The sequence below is a fragment of the Arachis duranensis genome, chromosome 9 (genome assembly GCF_000817695.3).
Source record: "Arachis duranensis cultivar V14167 chromosome 9, aradu.V14167.gnm2.J7QH, whole genome shotgun sequence".
Taxonomy (NCBI): Eukaryota; Viridiplantae; Streptophyta; class Magnoliopsida; order Fabales; family Fabaceae; genus Arachis; species Arachis duranensis.
Window position 1 is genome coordinate 4,901,633 of NC_029780.3, and position 25,848 is coordinate 4,927,480.

The 25,848-nt window shown below is 32.3% G+C and overlaps 2 protein-coding genes and 1 long non-coding RNA gene across 11 annotated transcripts in view; all 3 read left to right on the forward strand.

Annotated features, from left to right (window-relative positions):
* The window catches only part of LOC107464184 (uncharacterized), a 55,382-nt gene extending 33,510 nt beyond the window's left edge, over positions 1–21,872 (forward strand). The window contains exons 2-3 of one of the 3 annotated variants that reach the window (XM_052253945.1): positions 18,506–18,868; positions 20,359–21,872. In XM_052253945.1, the coding sequence (XP_052109905.1) occupies positions 20,382–21,632 (1,251 nt within the window). In that variant the 5' untranslated portion in view covers positions 18,506–18,868; positions 20,359–20,381 and the 3' untranslated portion in view covers positions 21,633–21,872. Of the gene's footprint in view, positions 1–18,505; positions 18,869–18,940; positions 20,125–20,358 lie in introns of those variants that run through there. The other 2 variants (XM_052253946.1, XM_016083109.3) reach the window with 2 other exon arrangements.
* LOC107464185 (uncharacterized) lies at positions 3,133–5,548 on the forward strand. 4 transcript variants are annotated; one of them, XR_008002629.1, is made up of 4 exons: positions 3,133–3,298; positions 3,622–4,645; positions 4,856–5,239; positions 5,343–5,548. It is a non-coding gene; the product is annotated as an uncharacterized LOC107464185 (long non-coding RNA). The 4 variants fall into 4 exon arrangements; XR_008002627.1 differs by having other exon boundaries at positions 3,622–3,712; positions 4,070–5,239; XR_008002626.1 differs by having other exon boundaries at positions 3,622–5,239.
* LOC107464182 (putative F-box/LRR-repeat protein At5g41840) lies at positions 7,027–10,633 on the forward strand. 4 transcript variants are annotated; one of them, XM_021131029.2, is made up of 5 exons: positions 7,029–7,324; positions 8,158–8,706; positions 9,337–9,426; positions 9,514–9,702; positions 9,851–10,633. In XM_021131029.2, exons 2-5 carry the CDS (start codon positions 8,176–8,178, stop codon positions 10,052–10,054), a joined length of 1,014 nt encoding a protein of 337 aa, XP_020986688.1. In that variant the 5' UTR covers positions 7,029–7,324; positions 8,158–8,175; the 3' UTR covers positions 10,055–10,633. The 4 variants fall into 4 exon arrangements, with proteins under 4 accessions (XP_020986687.1, XP_015938593.1, XP_020986688.1 ...); XM_052253944.1 differs by having other exon boundaries at positions 9,178–9,426; positions 9,851–10,632; XM_021131028.2 differs by having other exon boundaries at positions 7,027–7,324; positions 8,169–9,426.
* Positions 21,873–25,848: the final 3,976 nt, after the last annotated feature.

The window sequence follows — 25,848 nt, forward strand, 5'->3', positions numbered from 1 at the left end:
ATATTTATGAGTTTCAGATGGGACATTTTGGGTCATGATTGAAAATTTGATGAACAGTTTATGAATTTTACAATGAAAAATCTCATCACTGTACTTAGTTGAAAGTCATTCATAATCATAGATCCCTAACTTCCCAGATGAATAATTTTAATAATACATGTAATACATGTGATTTTTTTTTTTCTTTCTTTCTTCGCATTTTATGAGTTGCAATTATCCATCCATGATATTATACTTGCTATCAGTACTGAAGCTGGGTAAAAATGGACCAAATATCTGGTTTGCCAAAAGCTATACTTCATGACATTCTCGCAAGGCTTCCAGACAGAGATTCTGCCAGGACTAGTGTTTTATCAAAGGCTTGGAGAGAAACATGGTCTACGTTTCCGATATTGTCTATTTGCAGCGATCAACATTTTAAGAGTCAAGATGAAACGGTAGACAATTATCATAGCAAAATAGACAAAGTTATTGACTATGTTGGGAGAAGATTACTGAGGCTCCGCGACCTAGGCTTAGCAATCAAAGAATTCAAGCTCATCATGGACTATGTAGACCATAAGTACATGGCCCACCATGTTGATCTATGGATGAAGATGGCTATTGAAAGTGGTGGCGAAGTATTACATTTACAGCTTCGCGGCTATGTAGGGAGACACAGTCCGGACAGGTTTTATGACCTTCCACTCAGTGTCATTGAATCCAAATCACTTACTAAGTTGGTGTTGATGGACCGAATCAGAGTTGACCAAGCATTCCTCACCCATTCCATCAAGCTTTACTCAGTGAGAATAATAAAACTATGCAATATATTTTTTGCACATGAAGGGATTATAGATCATCTCATTTCTCATTGTCCTCTAATTGAAGATTTAACCGTGATTGATTGTGCTGTCTATAACCCTCCAATAAGAGGAATTCCTCAAATGCATGAGTTCAGTCTTGTGGAATCACTATTTTTGCACGGTTTACATAAGCTCAAGAAAGTTTATGTTCAAGGAATGCGGGAAGTATATATTGATGCTCCAAATCTTGAGAGCTTACATTGTTGTCTTCAGTATCCAAATACATCTTTCAAGTTGAATTTGAGATGGCTGTGCTTATGGAATTTGAAGAACATTGCTATTGGAGACAAATGGTTTCTTGAACTATTTTCTAAATTTCCTTTCCTTGAGAGTTTGGAACTAGACAATTGCTCAATGTCTCAGAGGATTAATATTTCAAGTGCTCAACTCAAGGTCTTGAAGTTATCATACTGCTCTAACTTGGAGGAGCTTAACATTGATGCTCGAAATTTATTATCATTTGCGTATGAGGGAAACAGCCAACCTGGTATATCTTTTCAGCAATGTTCTAATCAATTGGTAGTCAATAGTTTTAGCGATGTGGATTTTCAGGACCTTTGTAGCTTGAGGAAATTTGTCCAAAACATTAAACCCCAAAAGATTTGGGCATCAGTCTCCCTCTTTATCTGTCTGTCAATTCTAGTAAGTATATACACTTGCTATATTGGTTCATTCTACTTTACATATTTGCCTATTTTATTTATTTGTTTGTTTGTCTGAATTCTGTAGACTGAACCAGAGCAGGGTGCATTCCAAGTTTCATCTATTCCTCCAACTATTAAACGCTTGGAATTGCAGTTTTCTCCGGACTACGAAGCTTTCTATTTCCCTTTTATGAATTACTTGCTTTCAAGTTGCTGCCCGAACTCTATTTCATTTAGTTTTCGCTCTTATGTTCATGATAAAGCATTCATTCAGGTATGTCATTATCCTCAAATTTTCTGAGTCTTGCATTGAGTCTTGCATTTACCACGACAACAGTACTTCCATCCTAGCAGTGACTGCATTTGTGTTTATATAATTTATCATCGATATGTTCTTTCTAACTCCGTTTGTTATTTTGCAAAAAACAACAGTTTTTGTATGAGACACTGATGGGAAGAAAGGAAGGGAAGTGCCACTGCAGTTCAAGTAATACAAAATGTTGGTGGCATGCCTTGAAGATTGTCAAGGTTATTTGTACGTTCAAGATTGATGAGAACGCCGACTTTAAGACCATGTTAGATGCATTGCCAACATGTTGTGCTGATGAAAATATTGGTTTTATCTTAAAATTGTAATCTTTCTATTATCAACTCATAGATATTCCTTATTTGGTTTAGAACATTGGCGTTGCTGCTGTACTAGGATAATTAGTAATTTAGTATGTACTTAAGTGCTTACATGTATATATCAATGTTCTACAACATTTTCTCTTTTTATAAGGTAACGATAAATGTGAATGTTCATGTTTAGAATTTTATCTTTTTGCGAAAAAAATAAAGTGATTGATTTATATTCACTATTACGTCAAAGCATATAATATAAAGTTAAAAACTAATCCTGTAGAAGTAAATGTAAAAGTGTGTTTGAAATGTCATATTATTATTAAAATATATTTGTATTCCTTTTACAGAAAAAATAATATGTAGTTCACAAAAGAAAATGGTTTGGCATAATATTTTATTATAATCAATTTTGATATAAAGATTGTCAAACATAAATTATGTTAACCCAAACTTACTTTTCATTAAAATCAATTTTACAAAATTAATTTTATACAAATTCTCATTTATAAATTGTAATCCAAACACACACAACCATTCAAGTATAGTTTTATTATTTCATTTTGTTTGTAGATTCTTTTTTTTATCCTATATAAAATTTTCATTTAAATGAAAATTTTACATAAGATTCGAGTAAACACTTAAATTACCGTCTACATATCACAACATTTTGAGTATAAATTGTTTTTGTCGTATTTTTAAATCTTTTATGGATTTATTCATCGTTAGTAGTTTTTAAAATTTGTTTTTGTTAGCGATACAAACTTTTAAGTAATGTTTTGATAATTTATTTTTTTTAGAGCTGGACTAGTTTGATGCTTAGTAGTTTTTTGTATATCAATAACAAAATTAATTTCAGGCTATGGATTCCTTACTCCCACTTTTACGTGGGAGTATGATTAACCACTAACAAAATATTTACAAAATAAACCTCTTTTTTATTTTTAAATTAATTAATAATTAAATATTTGTCCCTCTAATTTTTTTGTTTTACACATTTCTCCTATTTCTTTTAATTCCATATTCAAAGAAGAAATCCTTGGCTTTGCTAGGTTTTTGCCTCTTTTACTCGCCTTGGTTGTTCTATGTTCCTCTCTATCCGCGCTGCTTCCTCGTTCTCCCCTGCACCGTGTTTGTTTTCTGATCCTCGACGCCGCAACACGCTTCTGCCGCCGCCGCTACACTCGGGTACACCACTTTATCGTTTTCTGTCGCTTCTCTGTTCCCCTTCTTCACCAGCGACTCTGATCTCTGCTTCTCCCTCCATTTTATTTTTATTTTTATTTTACTTTATTTTATTTTCTATGACAATTTTATGTGAATTTGAATGTTCTTCGTTTGTCACAGTATGGATTCTGAGAAGTGTGTAAATGTGCAATTTCCATTGGCAATAGATTTATTTATTATGTGTTTAATAATTTTATCTGAATGTTATTTTGATTTCAAAAGAATTTTATGCAGTCATATCATTACTACACACTCTCTTATATTTTATACTTGTATTTTAACAGGGAGATGGGAGGCCATTTTGTGTAATTTCTGAAGTCCTTGGTTCCAGTGATGAAGATTATTTTGAAGAAGTTTACAATGTGACCATTTTGCGTAGGAGACTGCTCTATTTGTTATATTAGTCCCAATTTATGATGATTCTCTTAATAAAGTTAATTTATCTATGAATTGCACAACCGTTTTGGAAAATTCAGTTCTTACCTATCAAAAGATTCAAAACCTTGAATACTTTGATAATATCTATCCTTTTTAATTGTTCATCTTCTGATCTTCCTTCTTGTTCATTCCTTAGAATTCATCTGTTGTTTCTATTTATCTATATATTATTGCATACTTATCCAAGAAAAATAAATTAGCAGGAGATTTTAAAAGTACCTGACACATGCCTTCAAATTTCAAATATACAATATGACACATGCTTGTTTCTGAACTTAGCGTTATTCATGTCAGTATTGTGCAAATGGAGATGTATGGCATCTTTCAGATGGAGCTTATGAAACAACTACTCTTCTCAAGGATGTTGGAAGTTTCACGAATCAAATATATCTTTTTCCTCCTTAACCATTGTTTTCTTTTAAGTTTGTCCCTCCTATCATAGTAAGATGATAAACACTGGCACAGTTAAGATGACTGTTGTATCCAACTTTGATTCCCGCTTAAGGAAACTATTGAAGGATCTTAATGTTTTGAATCTGTGAGCTTCTGTAGTCCCTTCAATATGGTTTTACTTAACTCATGCATATTTTAGGGATGTATTGAAATCTTTGCATTAATGTTTATGCGAACTTGCTTGTTGAACTTCTCTTAATTTGCTCAAATGTTAGAGTGTCTGTGTACACCTTTCATAATGTCTGATTATGGTTTTTTTTTGCTTCAGTTTGATAAATTTAATATTCTTAACAAATAATTTCGAATAAAGATATCAAACTCTAGAGTTCATTTGAAGTCATGAAGCTTAGATAAAATTGAAGTCATGAAGCTTTGATAAATTGGAAGTTTGGCATGGGAATGAATGATGAGTTAGGTGTAAGTAGATTAAGTCTTGTTTTTATTCTATATCTTATGATATAAATCATTGTGATTATTACATAGATACTCTTAATTGCCTGACATATTCAGGAAACCTAAAAACTACTCGAATGTGAAAGATGAAGAAGAAGCACCATAACAAAAATCATTGTGAATTTGTTTCTAATCAATTGATCAGTATTTTTTCATTGATTAAACTTGATAAAGGTGGTGTTGGATTAGCTTCACAATCACAAGTGCAACAATTCAAAGAAGCAATTGGTTCAACTAAGTAGGAAGGGTTTCCATCCCCTGCCATAGTCACAAGAATCTTGGACTCATTATGATCAATAACCACATTACTAGGCATTGTGCTTTAACAGGAAGAAGAGATTGGCTGAGACGAAGGAAGCAACTGAAGTTGAGATTTAGATCAGTGGTTCCAATTTCAGGATCTGATTTTGTTTGAGAGGTTTCACAGGCTCCCTCTGATGTTTGGGTGGTTGTCATCCTTTACAAAGATGGGTATGCTAGATGACATTTCTAAGTTCAAATTTCAGGAAATATTTCTGAACACCACACGTCCTCATATAATATCTATAAATTACTTGGGTAATCCAAATTTGTTTAATTTTATTTTTATGCTTCTTGTGCTTGTTATTGAAGTTTGTTGTACCTTATTTTTGACATTGCTGAATGTGGGATTTTGATGCAGTGCATTGAAGAATTTGTCACAAGATATCCTGTAACAAAATAAATTTGTTAAGATAATATCAACTGATTGCATTCCCAATCTGCCCACCGTATTGGTATACAACAATGGAGCAGTCAAGGAAAATTGTGTTGGCTTGTGTAGTTTTGGACGAAGATGCACTCTTGAAGGAATTTAATTGATTTTATCTTATGATGCCTTTTGTGAAACTTGTTAGTTTAAATTTTAAAAATATTTAAATTTCAGAAACGTGATATTGAATGCATATTTATTTTCTTTCTTCTCTCTTTTCTAATTGGAACTCATATGTATTATTGTATTTTTGTTGTAATTCTTTATTTTTCATAGCATTTTAGTTCTGTCACATAACCTTGTTTATGCTATTGTAGTTTGTTATTTGTGTTGTATTTAAAAATTGACATGATTAATTGCTTGCCAAAACAAGATTAAGACTAATTCTTTCATTGTGGACGAGTTCTTATGTATCCAATTCAATTTATTCAAACATAGAAGCGAAATATAATGTATCCAATTTTTATAATTCAACTATTCAACACTTTCTTATGTCATTTGCATAGAATCAACTACAAAATCACTTAGTCCTTGATATATTAGTGTATAATAAGAAACTTCATTCAAATACTTGTTTATTTTGAATAAATGCATGAAATTAAGCTAAAACTACTTAAACTATCTAGCTAATCTAACTAAAATGTGAATGCATCAATGAACACTTCTGATCCCCAACAGCAAGGCACAGAACAACCACACATTGAGCCACACCTCCTTCAAAGAATGAAGCAAGAGATACTGTTTCTTCTGCTGATTATCAATCTGATCCAAGATAAATGGCAACACACCTCCTCCTTCAAAGAATGAAGCAAGAGATACTGTTTCTTCTGCTGATTATCAATCTGATCCAAGATAAATGGCAAATTTTTTGGAAGGTTGCCAACAGCGATATTACCAAGAGCATAAGAGGCAGCAGACTTTATCTCTATTTAAGAAGATTGGAAGGATTCAATGACAATATTTTTCATATTTATAAACTACATCTTTTATAAATAAAAAATGTATATTTGAGTGTCATTAAGTTGATAAAAAAATAATTTTTTATTTTTTAACGTATTTAGTAAATTTCTATGAGTAAAAATAAAAATACTAAAAAATAAAAAATATATTTTTTAAAAAAAATTACAATTTATATTTTTTTAAAAAGTTACAATTTACATTTTTTAAAAGAAAATTACAATTTACATTTTTTCAAAAGATTTTTTTAAAAAATATTTTTTACATAATAAATAAACAAAGAGTACCTTTATCTTATTATACATAAACATAATTGATAAATACAAATTTTTATTTTACAAAATATTTAAACATAAAATTATTTTTTTTATAAAATTTATAAAAAATATATTTTTTCAGAAGATCACCAAATAATACCGTCTTCTTTGTCGGTCTCTTCTTTCACCGTCTAAAATGAGAATATAAAATATTGAAACCCTTGAGTTCAGAAGAGAGGTCTCTTCTTTCACCGTCTAAAGTGAGAATATAAAACACTGAAATCGAAACCTTAATCTCAAAAGAGAGATCCGTCTAAAGTGAGAATATAATACACTAAAACCGAAACCTTAAACCCAGAAATTCTAATTCCGCTCCCTCGTTTATTTCACATCTACTTTTATTAGCGCCGGACCTTGAGTCGAATTGATGGTGACATGTGCAACGTCCATCAATGATGGTTCATTAATGTCCATTGATTTAGACTCCTTCCCCCTTCCCAACTACGAATAAGATCGAGAGGAGCCCGAAAGCTCCAAAAAACCAAGAACGAAATCTCATCATCTATCACAAAGCAAACCCAGAAATTATAATTCCGCTCCCTCATTTATTTCACATCATCTCATCATCTATCACAAAGCAAACAAAATACCGCACTTCTACTGTCTTCAAATCACCACAAACACACTCTATTGAAGAAGGTAAGTTTAAACTTTAATATTTCCCCATTTTTTTTGTTATTGGAACAACGAGCTTTTCGTTAATCTAGTAACTAGTGAGGTTACTGTTTAGGAGATAGGAGGAAAAATTGAAATTCATTCTTTAGTGACAAAGGAGATAGGAGATAGAGTCTATACTTTATTTTTCTGGAGTTTAGAATATTAATTTTAAATGTAGTAAATTTTAATTTGGAATACAGAAATTAAAAAGTTTAAATTTTGGGAGTACTAACATTTCTAAAGCATAAAAATCGGATCTTTTAATTTTTAAAATTGTAAAAGATTTGAGATACTCCAATTTTTATATTTTTTATAATTTTAAAAAATACTAAAAATTACAATGTTAGAGTACATGTACATCAATCATCTTACTTCCATAGAGAAAAAAAAATTAGTCCCTTGTATTTTCTTTCTTAGGTCTAAACTCCATCTCAAAAATTATTTCACTTCACATAAGAAGAAGAAGGAATTCGTGATAGAGATCTACATAGGTTCCCACATTGATCTTTATATTATTATTATTATTATTATTATTATTATTATTATTATTATTATTATTATTATAGTATTTATGAGTTTCAGATGGGACATTTTGGGACATGATGAAAATTTGATGAACAGTTTATGAATTTTACAATGAAAAATCTCATCACTGTCCTTTGTTGAAAGGCATTCATATTTCATAATCATAGATCCCTAGCTAACCAGATGAATCATTTTGATAATAAACATGTAATACATGTGATTTCTTTTCTTTCTTTCTTCGCATTTTATGAGTTGCAATTATCCATCCATGATATTATACTTGCTATCAGTACTGAAGCAGGGGAAAAATGGACCAAATATCTGGTTTGCCAGAAGCTATACGTCATGACATTCTCGCAAGGCTTCCGGACAGAGATTCTGCCAGAACTAGTGTCTTATCAAAGGCTTGGAGAGAAACATGGTCTACGTTTCCGATATTGTCTATTTGCAGCGATGAACATTTTAAGAGTGAAGATGTAACGGTAGACAATTATCATAGCAAAATAGACAAAGTTATTGACTATGTTGGGAGAAGATTACTGAGGCTCCGCGACCTAGGCTTACCAATCAAAGAATTCAAGCTCATCATGGACTATGTAGACCATAAGTGCATGGCCCACCATGTTGATCTATGGATGAAGATGGCTATTGAAAGTGGTGGCGAAGTATTACATTTACAGCTTCGCCTCCCTGGTCGCTATGGAGGGAGACACAGTCCGGACAGGTTTTATGACCTTCCACTCAGTGTCATTGAATCCAAATCACTTACTAAGTTGGTGTTGATGGACCAAATCAGAGTTAACCAAGCATTCCTCACCCATTCCGTCAAGCTTTACTCGGTGAGAATAATAAAACTATGCAATATATTTTTTGCACATGAAGGGATTATAGATCATCTCATTTCTCATTGTCCTCTAATTGAAGATTTAACCGTGATTGATTGTGCTGTCTATAACCCTCCAATAAGAGGAATTCCTCAAATGCATGAGTTCAGTCTTGTGGAATCACTATTCTTGCATGGTTTACATAAGCTCAAGAAAGTTTATGTTCAAGGAATGCGGGAAGTATATATTGATGCTCCAAATCTTGAGAGCTTACATTGTTGTCTTCAGTATCCGAATACATCTTTCAAATTGAATTTAGATAGTTGCACAAATTTGAGATGGCTGTGCTTATGGAATTTGAAGAACATTGTTATTGGAGACAAATGGTTTCTTGAACTATTTTCTAAATTTCCTTTCCTTGAGAGTTTGGAACTAGACAATTGTTCGATGTCTCAGAGGATTAATATTTCAAGTACTCAACTCAAGGTCTTGAAGTTATCATACTGCTCTAACTTGGAGGAGCTTAACATTGATGCTCGAAATTTATTATCATTTGCGTATGAGGGAAACAACCAACCTGGTATATCTTTTCAGCAATGTTCTAATCAATTGGAAGTCAATAGTTTTAGCGATGTGGATTTTCAGGACCTTTGTAGCTTGAGGAAATTTGTCCAAAACATTAAACCCCAAAAGATTTGGGCATCAGTCTCCCTCTTTATCTGTCTGTCAATTCTAGTAAGTATATACACTTGCTATATTGGTTCATTCTACTTTACATATTTGCCTATTTTATTTATTTGTTTGTTTGTCTGAATTCTGTAGACTGAACCAGAGCAGGGTGCATTCCAAGTTTCATCTATTCCTCCAACTATTAAACGCTTGGAATTGCAGTTTTCTCCGGACTACGAAGCTTTCTATTTCCCTTTTATGAATTACTTGCTTTCAAGTTGCTGCCCGAACTCTATTTCATTTAGTTTTCGCTCTTATGTTCATGGTAAAGCATTCATTCAGGTATGTCATTATCCTCAAATTTTCTCTGAGTCTTGCATTTACAACGACAACAGTACTTCCATCCCAGCAGTGACTGCATTTGTGTTTATATAATTTATCATCGATATGTTCTTTCTAACTCCGTTTGTTATTTTGCAAAAAACAACAGTTTTTGTATGAGACACTGATGGGAAGAAAGGAAGGGAAGTGCCACTGCAGTTCAAGTAATACAAAATGTTGGTGGCATGCCTTGAAGATTGTCAAGGTTATTTGTACGTTCAAGATTGATGAGAACGCCGACTTTAAGACCATGTTAGATGCATTGCCAACATGTTGTGCTGATGAAAATATTGGTTTTATCTTAGAATTGTAATCTTTCTATTATCAACTCATAGATATTCCTTCTTTGGTTTAGAACATTGGCGTTGCTGCTGTATTAGGATAATTAGTAATTTAGTATGTACTTAAATGTTCTACAATATTTTCTCTTTAAATGTTCATGTATGAGACACTGATGGGAAGAAAGGAAGGGAAGTGCCACTGCAGTTCAAGTAATACAAAATGTTGGTGGCATGCCTTGAAGATTGTCAAGGTTATTTGTACGTTCAAGATTGATGAGAACGCCGACTTTAAGACCATGTTAGATGCATTGCCAACATGTTGTGCTGATGAAAATATTGGTTTTATCTTAGAATTGTAATCTTTCTATTATCAACTCATAGATATTCCTTCTTTGGTTTAGAACATTGGCGTTGCTGCTGTATTAGGATAATTAGTAATTTAGTATGTGAATGTTCATGTTTAGAATTTTATCTTTTTGCGAAAAAAATAAAGCGAGTAAATGTAAAAGTGTGCACATGGGATTCGAACTTGGAAACTTTGTGTAAAATCATAGGTCTTTTTCCACTAGGACTGATACTCTTGTTATATGAATGGTTAATAATATTATATATAATACTTAAATTTATATGAGTAATGCTCCAATTTTACAACCTTACATTAGTTTATATTTTATTAGAATAATTTTAACCTCACATATTTATTCATGTAATTCAACTTATATATGTTTATTTTTTTTAATTTTGATTGTTTTATCAACAAATTATTTTTACTTTTAATTTTATCTATATGTAACTTTTTTTATTTCGTCAGACTTATTAAATTAAAGGTTAATAATTTATATATATCACATTAAAGTAATGAGTTAATGAAATTTATATATAATTTATTTAAATTTAAATAATATAAAATATTAAACAATAATTTTTATTTTTCAATAAACATTGTATTATAATTTTATACATTTATTTAATTATTATCGGGTTAAACGGTTTAGTTATTAATCCATCGGTTGAACCACTAATCCAGTAATCCAATAATTTTACTAAGTCAATTACCGATTCAGTTTTGATAACTATAGTATCGAGTGAGAGTGTAAAACAGAACTGAAACCGAAATTTTAAACCCAAAAATTTCAGTTCCTCTCGCTCATTTGTTTCGTATCATCTATCACAAAGGAAAAAAGTACTGCGCTTCTACACTTTTCAAATCATTACAAATACACTCTATTGGAGAAGGTAAGTTTATTTTTAAATATTCCTTTTTTTTTTCTATTATGGGAACAACGAAAGAGGTTATTGTTTAGTTTAGCGGGGCTTGGAGAAAAAATTGAAATTAATTTTTTAATCTTTAGTAATAAAGGGAATAGAGTCTGACAGACACACTTTTTTTATATTGGTTTATAATGATATTTTTTCTGGAGTTTGAGATGTTAATTTTAAACGTGTATAGTTTAATTTAGAGTACAAAAATTAGAGAATACAAATTTTAATAATACAAAAATTAAATTATCCAATTTTTAGAGCACAAAAATTAGATTCTTTGATTTTTAAAATCCTAAAAGATTTGAGGTACTTTGTACGTTTCACCATTTTAAAAAACAATATAAATTATCACGTTTGAGTACATCAATCATTTTGCTTCTATAAAGAAAAAAAATTAGCCCTTTATCATTGCTTTCTTATGTCTTAACTCTATTTCAAATATTATTTCACTTCACATAATGCTTGAAATAATAATAATAATAATAATAAATAGAACAAATTTGTGATGGAGATCTACCTAGTTCCCACATTGATCTTTATATTATTATAGTATTTTATGAGTTTCAGACAGGCATTTTGTATCATGATGAAAACACAATGAACATTTTATATATTTTACCATGAAAAATTTCATCACTGTACTTAGTTGAAAGTCATTCATAATCATAAATTCCTCTTTCCTAGATGAATCATTTTGATAATAAACATATAATACATGTGATTTGTTTTAGACGAAGGGTAGAATGATAATATCTTGTTATATTTAAGGATTTGAATACTAAAAGAATTATAATATGTTAGTCTTGAACATTAAAAAAATCAAAAATTCATAAAGTTTATTGGACTAAGTCAGAATAGTAACAGATTAAACAGTATTTTTCAAATTCAGTAAAAAACATAAGTTTATTATTAATTTTGAAATTATTAAGTCTATATTTTAGTTTGCTTTATTGTTAAGATTTGTTAAAAGATTTGATTTAGTTCTACTTAGTAATATTTTTAAGAATATTAAATTTAAATCAAATCTGATCTAATCTAATAAGATTAATTTTGATTTAAATTATTTTTTATCTTTATTAGATTTAAATTAAGTTATTTTTTAGTTAATTTGTTAGAGACCTATTTAAACATCGTTGATGAGACAATTTATACAACATTGATAAATAAAATTTTCATTTGTTTTATGCACATTTTTTTTATTAAATGAGATAAGTGATTTACTTTGAATAAAATTGAAGGATCCATCACTAAGATAATTCTGTGTGCTAGTCTCTTTTAATTTTTATCTTTTGATCTAAGTTGTCAAAAACAAATTTTTTTGATAGTCTAATAAAAAATCCTTTCTAACGACGTCTAGTAGAAAAATTTCTTATCTTAGAAGTGTATCTTTTGGTGTCATTCTTTGTCATATCCTCCTTGCAAGCCTTCCATTGAGACTTTAATACTTTGAATTTATTAAACCCCGAATACTCTCTTATCTGTATCCATCTATGAGATATTTGCTATCAGTACTGAAGCTGGGGAAAATGGACCAAATATCTGGTTTGCCAGAGGCTATACTTCATGACATTCTCGCAAGGCTTCCGGACAGAGATGCCGCCACGACTAGTGTTTTATCAAAGGCTTGGAAAGAAACATGGTTTACGTTTCCGATATTGTCTATTTGCAGCAATCAATTTTTTAGGAGTCAAGATGTAACGGTAGACAATTATATCAAACTAGACAAAGTTATTGACTATGTTGGGAGAAAATCGCTGAAGCTCCGTGACCTAGGCATAGTAATCAAAGAATTCAAGCTTATCATGGACTATGTAGACCATAAGTACATGGCCCACCGTGTTGATCTATGGATGAAGATGGCTATTGAAAGTGGTGGCGAAGTATTACATTTACAGCTTCGCATCCCTGGTGGCTATGTATGGAGACTCAGTCCGGACAGGTGTTATGAGCTTCCACTCAGTGTCATTGAATCCAAATCACTTACTAAGTTGGTGTTGATGGGCGGAATCAGAGTTGAGCAAGCATTCCTCACCCATTCCATCAAGCTTTACTCAGTGAGAATAATAAAACTATACAAACTACTTTTTGCACATGGAGGGATTATAGAACATCTCATTTCTCATTGTCCTCTAATTGAAGATTTAACGGTGATTGATTGTGCTGTATATAACCCTCCAATTAGCGGAATTCCTCCCGTGTTTGCGTTCAGTCCTGTGGAATCACTATTCTTGCATGGTTTACATAAGCTCAAGAAAGCTTATGTTCAAGGAATGCAGGAAGTATATATCGATGCTCCAAATCTTGAGAGCTTCCGTTATTGTATTCATCCATATGCATCTTTCAAGCTGAATTTAGATAGTTGCACAAATTTGAGATGGTTGTGCTTATGCAATTTGATGACCATTGATATTGGAGACAAATGGTTTCTTGAACTATTTTCTAAATTTCCTTCCCTTGAGAATTTGGAACTAGACAATTGCTCTATGTCTCAGAGGATTAATATTTCAAGTGCTCAACTCAAGGTCTTGAAGTTATCATACTGCTCTAACTTGGAGGAGCTTAACATTGATGCTCGAAATTTATTATCATTTGCGTATGAGGGAAACAACCAACCTGGTCTATCTTTTCAGAAAAGTTCTAATCAATTGGAAATCAATAGTTTTAGGGTTGTGGATTTTCGGGACCTTTGTAGCTTGAGGAAATCTGTCGAAAACATTAAACCCCAAAAGATTTGGGCATCAGTCTCCCTCTTTATCTGTTGGCCAGTTCTAGTAAGTATACACTTGCTATTACGTTGGTTCATTCTGCTTGCATATTTGCCTATTTTATTTATTTGTTTGTTTGTCTGAATGCTGTAGATTAAACCAGAGCAGGGTGCATTGCAAGTTTCATCTATTCCTCCAACTATAAAACGCTTGGAATTACAGTTTTCTCCGAAAAATGAAGCTCACTATTTCCCTTTTATGAATTACTTGCTTTCAAGTTGCTGCCCGAACTCTATTTCATTGAGTTTTCACTCTTATGTTCATAGTAAAGCATTCATTGAGGTATGTCATTATCCTCAAATTTTCTCGAATCTTGCATTTACAACGACAACAGTACTTCCATCCCAGCAGTAACTGTATAATGTGTTCTTTCTAACTCCGTTTGTTATTTTGCAAAAAACAACAGTTTTTGTATGAGATACTGATGGGCAGAATGGGAGGGAAGTGCCATTGCAGTTCAAGTAATACAAAATGTTGGTGGCATGCCTTGAAGATTGTCAAGGTTATTTGTACTTTCAAGATTGATGAGAACGCTGATTTTAAGACAATGTTAGATGCATTGCCAACATGTCATGCTGATGAAAAAATTGGTTTTATCTTAGAACTGTATTCAATTGATTGACATTACTTATTTAGTTTATAACGTTAGCGTTGCTGCTGTATTAGGATAATGAGTATGTACTTAAGTAAGTGCTTACATGTATATATCAATGTTCTACAACATTATCTCTTTTTGTAAGGTAACGATAAGTGTGAATGTTCATGTTTAGAATTTTCTCTTTTTGCAAAAAAAAAAATAAAGCAATTGATTTATATTCACTATTAAGTCAAAGCATAAAATATAAAGTTAAAAACTAATCCTGTAGAAGCAAATGTAAAAGTGTGTTTGAAATGTCATATTATTATTAAAACATACTAGATTAAACTAAAAATATACTAGATTAATATACACAAAAATCAAAATAAAGTAATTCTTATTTTCTAAGTACTCTGTTTATTAGTTCCTTCTCACTCTTGTATACTGTGTAAACTACTGCCTCACTGGACTCTCTGTATTTTGCTATGACTCTATCAGAATCTGAATCTCTCAAATCCTTTCTCATTCTCCCAAAAATGGTTTGACATAAATTTAGTATTAGATGAAAACATAAAATAAAAGCATGACATAAATAATACTAATTGCTGAGGCCAACTTAAGTCCGTGATAATTTTGAAGTAATTGATAATTAAGAGATTAAAATGAGCGTTAAAAACTTAAAATATTTATGGATTGAGGTGATATAAGTTGACCTATTTGGTCAACCTTCTGGTTGTATATTATTATGAGTTAAATTTTAAAGTGGTCCCTAACTTGCACTTAACCCTCAAAGTGGTCCTTAAACTTGCAATGGCCTCAATATTATCTCCGAATTTAACACATGTGGTTCACGGTCGTCCCTGAAGCATTTTTCGGGGAATATTCCTTAACGGCGCGCTGACGTTATGGAGAGGCGCCACGTTGGATATCTGACGTGGCTGTTATAATTTTTTAACTCAATTTAGTCTTTGAATTATTTTATAACCCTAATCCCTAATTTATTATCAAAAACCACTCTGTTTCTTTTTCTATGCTCTCATTTATCTTCTCTGTCATTGTTGAGCTGCCATTGTTGAAAGTGATTTGAATGGGTCATGATAGGTGTAATAATAGTTGAAGTACCTGGTGGTGTGATAATTGGTTTGGCCCTTACTTCCTTGATTCTGGCATTGAATACTTTGCAAGCATTGTTGCATATGTTGTCACATTTTGGTTGGGAGGGGAAGAAGGCCCGACTCCATGCATCTCTTCGTCATTTGGAAATGTACTCTCATGCTTCCTTTTTAGCTCTCTGAATTTTCATCATCCCCTCAATGAATCCCTCTTGAGTAGTATATCTTACACACTCCCACAATAATCCTCTAAGTTCATTGTCTTTCCACCGCTTATCGAAGTTTCTCCGCAAGTGATATACACAAAATTTGTGGTGGACATCAGGGAAGATCTCCTGTACAGCTGTGATTAGCCCCTACACAAAACCACTGAAATTAATAACATACAACATCGGGACCCAAAATGGTCCCTCACCTTACATAAGTGACATCAAAATAGTCCCTACACATACATAAGTGACATCAAATTAATCCCTATACATGTATAAGTGACAGCAAATTCATCCCCACGATTTATTAAGTTCTACTCCTACCCCATTTTGGGTGTAGCTCCCTAGATCCTCATGCAGCAGCTCAAGAAACTACCTCCAATTATTCGTGTTCTCCACTGGTACAATGGCATCTGCAATGATGTAAATGGCTGCCAATATTTGTTCACCAAATCTGGTTTTCTGGAATGCTCCATCAAGCCCTATTAGAGGTCTGCATCCCGCCCTAAACCCATTCTTGCACCCATCCAGACAAATATACATCTTGTCAAAAGTGGGCTCTTCTGCGGGGTTAGAATGAGAAATTGTTGTGATGCCCACAGTAAAACCAGGATTGCAATTCAGGAGAGTCTCACCATAGTCTCTCACCATCCCATATTGTGCAGCTGCATCACCATACACAATGTGCCTTGCATCTCCAAGTTCTCTTGTCAGGGAGATTTGTCCAAGTCCAAGTCACATTTGTTTTTGAAGTATGTTAAAGTTTCAGAGTGCTTCAGATTTAAAAATTTCCTAAGCTTTTTCACCAACTTGTTTGCTAACCACCCTCTGTTAGCTAATTTATTTTTTGTCTCCCTTGGGCATGTATGATCATCATTGAAGGTTTTAACTTGCCAGCAAACAATCTCACTATCCTTAGAGATATAGATAACCCATGGATATTCCTTACCCCTACATAAAGCCCTGCATCGTACATTATCATTTTTCTTGAATCTAACTCTTCTATCTTTCTGGATGCAATACTCCCTCACAGCCTCCTTAAAATCCATCTTCGTGTTGAATTTCATCCCTACCTTTAATTGGAGTTTCCCGAACCTTGTTTCTTCTCTGAAAACAGGAAATGAGTCATCATCCTCTGAGTTAGGGGTGCTTTCATTTCTTCGGAATGTCAAGAATTTGTCCCATCTAACTCATCATGATATACATCATGAGCATCATAACCTCCAAAATTCGGACTTTCATCATAACCTCAATTTGCTGCCTCCATCCATCATGACCCACTCAAATCACGTTCAACAATGACAGGTCAACAATGACAGAGAAGACGAAGGAGAGCAGAGAAGAAGAAACAGAGTGGTTTCTGATAATAAATTGGGGATTAGAGTTATAAAATAATTCAGGGACTAAATTGAGTTAAAAAATGATAACAGCAACGTCAGATATCCAACGTGGCACCTCTCCATACACGTCAGCGCGCCGTTAAGAAATATTCTCCTGAAAATGCTTCAGGGACGACCGTGAACCACATGTGTTAAATTCAGGGATAATATTGAGGTCATTGCAAGTTTAAAAACCACTTTGAGGATCGAGTGCAAGTTCAGAGACTACTCTGAAGTTTAACTCTATTATTATTGCTCACATTTCAATTATCCATTTATAACTTTTATAATTTGTTAATGCTATACTTGAAATCATAAAACATAATCCCAAATAATAAACAATTAAACACTCAATTATAAATTATAAATCATAAATCATAATATTTAAATTCTAAAACTTAAATCATATATTTTAAGAGTTTAATTTTAATGTACTGAGTGTAAAAGTTTTTTTGAATGACTATTGACGCGGTCAATATAAAAAGATAGTTATTTTTGCTAATATAACGTTATGTGATTAAAATGATTTTTCACTGACAGTACATCATAATTAAATTTATATTTCAAACCATAAATCATAAACTATAAATTCAAACTTGATTTTATTTTGTTTCGCTTGCAAGTGTTTTTTAAACCATAAATCATAAACTATAAATTCAAATGTAAATCGAATCAAGTACTACTCCACAGCACATATATTGAATCAAGCTGATTCGATTTACTACCTATATAGATTATTGCCATTTCTTATTTATTAACTTTAAAATATAAATATCAATAAAAAATATTACTATTTAAATTTAAATAAAATATAAAAATGTTATAATTAAAAGTATTTTAATGATGACTGAAAATTATATATTGTATAAATATAATTGATTTTGAATTTCTTTCTCATTCTCGCTCTCACGGTCTGATACTGAAAGGCTACAACAACTTTCTTCACCACACAACACAAGTTATGCGGTCCTTGCTGCTTTTTTCCCCTCTTAATATTTCACCCCTCTTAATATTTACGGTTTGAAAAATAGCTGTGTGTTCTATTGTGCCTATATGAGATCAGCAAATTGTGTTATAAAAATTTCAAAATTCAAATGATGATTCCTTTCCTATGGCATAATTCTATTTCCAACACTATATCATGTGTTGCTGTTTATTTCTCATGAAATTCATGATAGTTTGGGATAGTTGATGACATTTTGGGTCATGGTTCATCGCCGCCGCATGTTCGCCGCCGTCCCCGCGCATCTCGCCGGATCCTCCGCGTTGTGTGCTGGCGTCTGGTCTCTCTCCTCCGTCTGAGCTCGGCTGCTCGCGCCTCTCTCGCCTCCGCGTCTGCTCGAGCGGTGCTTCCTGCTCGTGTCGTCGCCGCGCCTCCTCGCGTCTCTGCTTGAGCATTGTCGTCCCTCGCGTGCTTGCGCTCTCCCTATCCCTCATATTCTGCTAGTTCTTCGCATTGTAAACATAAGGAGAAGGACTGCCGCAGTGCCGTCAGCTTCTCCGCGTGACATTCTTCTCTGCTCATTGGAAGACCACCGAAGGTTATTTAATTTCTCTTGCTTACTTCTTTCGTTTTCAATCTGTTGTTCATGAAAAAAATTATGATTTGGTTAATTTAGCTATGTGTTCAAAATGATTTAGTTAAAAACAATTAGTTAATTTTGTGTGTTTGTGAGCTCTGATCTCTTATGATGCTATGTATATAATGTAATTGACTAATTGCTTGGTTATCAATTTATGATGAGACTTGAATTTGTTGCATGAGAAGCTTGTTAATTTCTTAGTTATCCTGCTCATTGCTGATTTTGTGTTCGTGTGCTAATTTTGAATTTGGAAAGAAAATGTTTGGAGATTGGTATCTAGTTATTTAGTTTTACTTTGTGGTTATGATATTATGATTCTGCTAATAAAAATAATAGGGATGCACCTTATTTCCAATTTTAATTTTGAGGGCTCTGAAATTATCATTGTTAGAATTGATTGTTAATTGCCTAATTGATTAATGGTTAATAGGTTCCGTTGCTGCAGTGTGATTGTTAATTGCTTAATTGGAATTGATTGCTAATTGCTTAATTGATTGCCATGGTTATTGTGTGAAATTAAGATATTAATGTAGTATTGAACTATTGACTAATAATATGTCTATTTTATTTTAGAAATTGAAACTTGATTGTTGTTAAAGTGTTGAAGATATATATTTCAAAATTTAATTTTAAGTTTTTGACTATTTTATATTGTTATTTAAGTAGGACCAGGTTAGCCGATTTAACCAATAACCCACCAGTTGAACTAGTGACCCAGTAGTCTGATTGGTTTGATCACATATTCGGTTCTGATAACTATGGAGTTGTTTTTCCTTTTGTCAGTTTGCTGAATTTCGTCTCAAGACTCTTGTTGATGATTGTGTTGTATGACTTTTTATGAGTTAGGAAGTTGAACTTATTTGTTAATTATATGTTAGCACTTGGTCTATATTATTAGTTGAAAATAGTTCAGGACATGTTCTTAATTTCTTATTGCAATAGATATGATCAAGACTTTAGGACATCTTATCTTTTTTTTTTTCTTAATTAGTGTAAAAACTGAAAAACTGAACCGAACCAAACCAATTCTCATTGGTTTTGTTTGGTTTAATTGGCCTCACAAAAAAAGTCGAACCAAACCACACCGAACATTTTATATATAATTGGTTCGGATAACTTTTTTTCCAAAAAAGAACCAAATTGCAAACCGAACACCCCTGTTCAAGAGCATGCTTACATCGGTTGAGCGACCAATTGTGGTTACCACACTACAAGTAGCTATAGAATTTATATGTCAATGCTTAGCAATAAATTTATTGTTTTTCTTTCCCCTTAAATCTCAATGAATAAGTATCTATATGAACATCAAGTGCTTGCATAATGTGCAAGCCATTATCACGTTCCTTTTAAGTTTGGCTGCTAGGTGTTTGATAAAATGTCTGAATGAAAAGGGTTACTCTTTTTAGAGTCATTATTTGTTTCCATTTGTTTTGTGTGTTATTTTTCAGTTCCTCTATTTTTCTGGGAAGTAATGGAACTGTCTTCTGGAATTCGGAAGCTGCTTTCCGGTGTCAAAACCAACAAATCTACACTTTTTAACCTGAACTCAATGCTTTATCACTGTTATCAAGATGTTTCCAACCTACAATGCTATCAGAATGACTTTTCCAAGCTAGAAGAATTGACTCGGGTTCTGGCGAATGTGGATGCAATTAATGGAAAACTTGTTGACACAATTAGTAATTCAACCATTTTTGATGAGCAGATTAAGCATGATATGTGTACCTTCAAGTCTCTTGTCCGGGCCTTTATTGGATCTCCAACAGTTCAGCACAAAATGAAACATGTTCTGGTCTCCACCATGGGAACACAAAATGAACCATTTTCTCCTTTCAGTCAAGCAAGAGAAAGAGAACCTATAGTGATTGATAACCTTGCCAAAGTGAGCAACTTTCTTGATGTTTCTACTCAACAAAGGAAGGTAGTTCGTTTCAAAGTGTGTCCACAGGCAACCCAGCACCGCATATTGATTGGTACACTCAAGGAAGTTCTGAATAATTTTAAAGTTGATTTGGATGCTTTGGATTCTCAGGGCTTAGACAAAGATACTATAATGGGTCAGCAAATTGTTCTTACCTGCTTGAAGTTTCTCACTGAAGCTGCTGTTTCCAATGAACCTGAATCCACTTCATGGATGAGGCTTTCACCTTCAAAAAATGTCAACACCTCTGGTTCCCGGAAATGGGAAGATGTTCTTGAGATGTTCAATGATCTGATCGAGTATTTTAGAGCCGAAACAAGATTAAAGTTGCATGTGGCTAAGGCTGAAGTCATGAAAGAAGGGCTTTTGCAAATCAAGGACATTTTGATTGACAACAGTATTGGATACAAGGAAGCTAGACACCAAGAACGCCTGGTGCAAAAGAAGCTTTCCAAAACATTGGGACACTCATCTCGCTGCTTATTCACACTATTATTATATTACCTATTTGGAAGAGTCTCAGATATTGAAGTAGATATGGCTGGTGGAATTTACAAGAGTGGAAGCGACAACAAGAACTGGTTGTGTATGGGAAGAATTTTGACTTCAGATAGTGAGAAGATGATTGGGCGCGGTGTGAAGCAGTTGGATAAAGCACTTAGCCTTTTCAAGTTTGTATGGGAAACTGCTGAAATGAAAGGTCATTTGGACCTTCAAGGCCATTTGTGGTGTGTTGGAGAACACAACAGGGTGCTTAGGTACAGAGGAAACACATACTTTCTTCATGGCATTTGCCTCTAATCTTGGAAACTCATGTAGTTGTTTTCATGTGAATTTGATAGTTAAGAACCGTTAAATAACAATTTAGTCACATATGTCAAATTATCTAAGGATTCTTAACTATTAATGTCGCGTGAAGACAACTGTATCCGAGTATCTTTACAAAATCATTCAACCTCTATTCTATGATTCTTATTCTTTCCATAGCTTTTGTTGTCACAAACAAATATTCAATTGCAAATTATCTTGTGTATGTGCCCATTTTCATATGAATAATTTAGTTTATTAGATTTTGAAACAGTATCTAAATGAAGAATGGAGGATGCTGATATAGGATTCAAATGTGCCTTCCATAAATTCTATGTACCTTAACTCTTCTTCAGAAAATATGCCATAGGCCAATAAGAATAAGCATATATTTTAATTTTTTCCTACTTGATTGATGCTATATCTCACTATCTAAAGCCATGGGAAGTAGGGAAAAAAATAAATTAAAAATTCCACTTCTCCAATTTTTAAGCTTATCGCTAAATGAAAATACGTAGAGCAAGATCATGATAGTTCATCATCTTGCACGAAAAATTTTGCTAAGAATTTTGACATATTACAAGGTGTCAAATGGCCAAACTTTGAGATCATCAACACACTGAATACATATAATTAACCACACAAAACAAAATTGCATATCGTTTCATATTTAGGGTGGGAAAGGTACACAATAAAATTTCATGATGTGTAGTTTGATAACGATCCTATCCTTTAGGTAAGGCATAAAAAAGATTTTTGTCCTATTTTTTTATGTTCTGAGAGTAAATAAATACTCTTGTTTTATGTTATTCATTTTTTTTTCTCAATAATGTGGCCCAATTTTTTATTAGTTTTTATTTTGTTAATTTTTAAAATATAATAAATATGCAATTATAATCATTATATGGATTAAATTTTAGTTGTTAAGAAAAATAAAATAATTTTAAATTATTTTTTTAAATTATATATTATGTATGTAAATAATAAGTAAATTCTTTTTTTCGGTTGTGTTCATTTCATTTTGCCCTTAAGTCAGGAAGAACCTACGTAGTATATAACTAGTTGCCTAGTCATACGTATATGTCGACAAACTGAAAACTATTTTTCTGAAAACTATTTTTCTGAGATGATGATGATGATTATGATTAATCGGTGTTAATTTGATTTCACACGAGTTTGATTAGAAAATAAAAAGTTAACAACTATTATAAGAGAAGGAAAATGTTAGGGAATAAATTTTGTTATGAATATTAGTCAATACTTTTAGTTAATATTTTATTTTTATATTATTAAAAGTTAGAATTTAATATTTAAAGTATAAAATATTAGTCAAAATTAATAAATTTTATTAGTTAAATAACATTATTTCTAAAAAAAATTCATCTGCTAAGCAATATACAAATGTATTTAAGTTATTTAAAAGTGAAAATATTTCTAAAATAAAAATGTTTATAAAATAAGAGAGTATAGATTAATCATTTTGATTTAAATTATATTTGCAAACATTATATATAGACTAGAGACAAAGGATAAAAATGAAAAATTCTAACTCAGATATTTGATGAGTTTAAAAAACTTTAAAATTATGTTGATGATGAATAAATATTATTAAAAGTAATAAATTGTAAAATTATTAAATTAAATTTTAATTCACATTTATTGATTAATAATTTTACTGTACAGATTTTGTGTTTGGATTAAAAATTCAACAAACTCAATATGCTGAAAAAATTCAGCTTTGATTACAAAAATATTTTAAGAAATGTAACTGAATTGTTATACTTGTTGGGCTAGGAAAATCAATTTGAAGCCCAACAAAATAGTTGGTCCGAAATTTAAAATAAATTGGGGCACATTTGCTAGGCTACTCTTTTAACATGATGATATTCAATTTTGTTAAGTAGCTCCATGATTCCACGGACATCACCCTCTTCTTTTGATAGATTTCAAAATTTAATTTACTGTATTAATAGCATTGGAAACATGAAAGAGAAAGAATTGATTTGATAGCCATCATTAGTATCACTGCTACCAAGCCAAAGGAAGTAGGAAATTTAATTCATTTCATTCTCTCACTTAGTTCTACTAAAAGCATTTTAATTTTCTCTCTCTTCTCTCTCAATTTTTGGTCACTTCACAGAGAAATTATGAAAGCTAAGGTAAGTTATCAGAAGAAAGAAGAAGAAGCTAGAAGCAAGCATGAAATCATTGTGATGATGGCATCAAAAAAAAAAAAAAATCAAAAGTATGGTGTGGTTGAGATCTTTGCCACTAAAGGTAAGATGTGGTGAAATAATATCAAGTCTTCCATACCCAAAAATGGAAGAGATCCACCTCGGTCAGAGGAAGAAGATTCTTTGGAAGCATGGCTCGTCTCTACTTTTGATCAACCACCACATGAGGTAGCTACTGTAGCTACGTGGAAGAAGAGGCAGAAGATTAGAGCAGTAGGAGCTGTCAAGCATTAAAGAAGCATCAAGGGCTAGGAATCCGTCTTGGGGAGCAAGTCAAGATGGAAGGCCCGGATTGATGAAGCTTGGTGTGAAGGGAAGACACAGAGGTAATTGCATGTTGGGTTTTATATTCGGTTTCTTCTACTCTCTCTCTGGCCAAACCGGTTTTGGTTTGAAGAAGAAGAAGATTAGCTCGGTTTAACCGTTTCAACCTAGGAATCTTCCCCTTCGATAATAAGGGTGAATGGCCAAGGCTTGAGACAAGGAGTGAGAGCACACGCTCGGGTTCCCATAGCTCTTGGAGCTGTTTATTCTTCTCCTTCATGGCTTTCGTTGAATATTTCTTTTTCTCAGTGCGTCTGTCTGTGTTTCATTGGTAAAAGGCAAAATGTGAGGTTTTGTAAAAAAAAGCCACTGAGTGAAAAAAGGTAGAGAGTTAAAGAAAAAGCCATTATTATCTCAGAAATTCTTTGTATGTATTTCTATTTTGTTATCGTGATCCTGAGGAGATCCCTTGAAAGTTGGGTTAGCACTTAGCAGTTGAAAGCTTGGTAGGTGACCAAGTCAAGTTCAGTTTTGGCGGATAGATTCTGGACTTGTCCCGGATAGGAATGGGTAGTTTCTAGGGAAGAATTGATGTCTGTAATCAGTTTGATTATAGTGAAATTCCGTCACAGTTGTGATGGAGACTGGATGTAGGCTGCATTGCACTGAGCAGCTGAACCAGGATACTTCTGGGTGTGATTCTCTCTTTCTCTTCTACTCCTTTACTGTTTCTGTTTGTGGGAGACAAAATTAAAAAAATCTCCTAATTGGTTATGAGACAAAAAAAATGTCTCTTGACCAGTTATGAGACAAAAAGCAGAAATATTTCTTGGAACAATTCTAAAAGTAGAAAGTAACATTCAAAAAAAATAGCTAAAATTCAACCCCTCTTTTTTTAATCACTGATAACCATCAATATTTAATACAATCAATACAAGAAGATGAATCAAAAGAGAACGACGAGTTCACTTTCTCACCGTTCTTCTATAACTCTGCGAGTGGCATCCAAAACAGAAGGTGTAAATTACTGCCTCACTAAATACTCTATTTATTTTGCTATGACTCTGAATCTCTCAAATCCTTTGTCATTCTCCCCGAACGTGATGTGTCTTCAAAGGCTACAACTACATTCTTCAGCGCACAACACTCATTTCTCTATGCATATTGATGTACCCTTAGTTGTGTAGGATAATCTATACATACATGCCTTCATTGCAAGTTTCCTCCACTGCTCTAAGTATCAAATATTCAATCAATACAAAAAAAATCCTGAGTAGCGACAAATTTATTGTCCGATTCCTTAAATATATCCGACGATAATCAATTCACCATCGAATTCATCCTAAAAAATAATTGGTATAAATTTCATTGGTAAATATTTATTGTCAGATTTATTTCGTCCGACGATAATTACCGTCAGATTTTACAACAAATTACCAATTCAAGAAACCAATTAGTCATTGACAATTTTTTCTGATGATAATGTTAGTGTCAAAAAATGTTATTTCGTGTTATGTTACTGTCGAATTATTCTTACGGTAATTTTGACGGTGATGTCAATTTTTTTAGAATTTAAAATAAATGGTCAATTTTAATTTTAAATTAAATTTTTTTCATACGATTAGTAGTCAATTTATAAATCATGAAAAAATTTTATTTAAAATAAATAAATAATATAATGTGCAAATTAAATAAAAGTCAAGTACACCAAA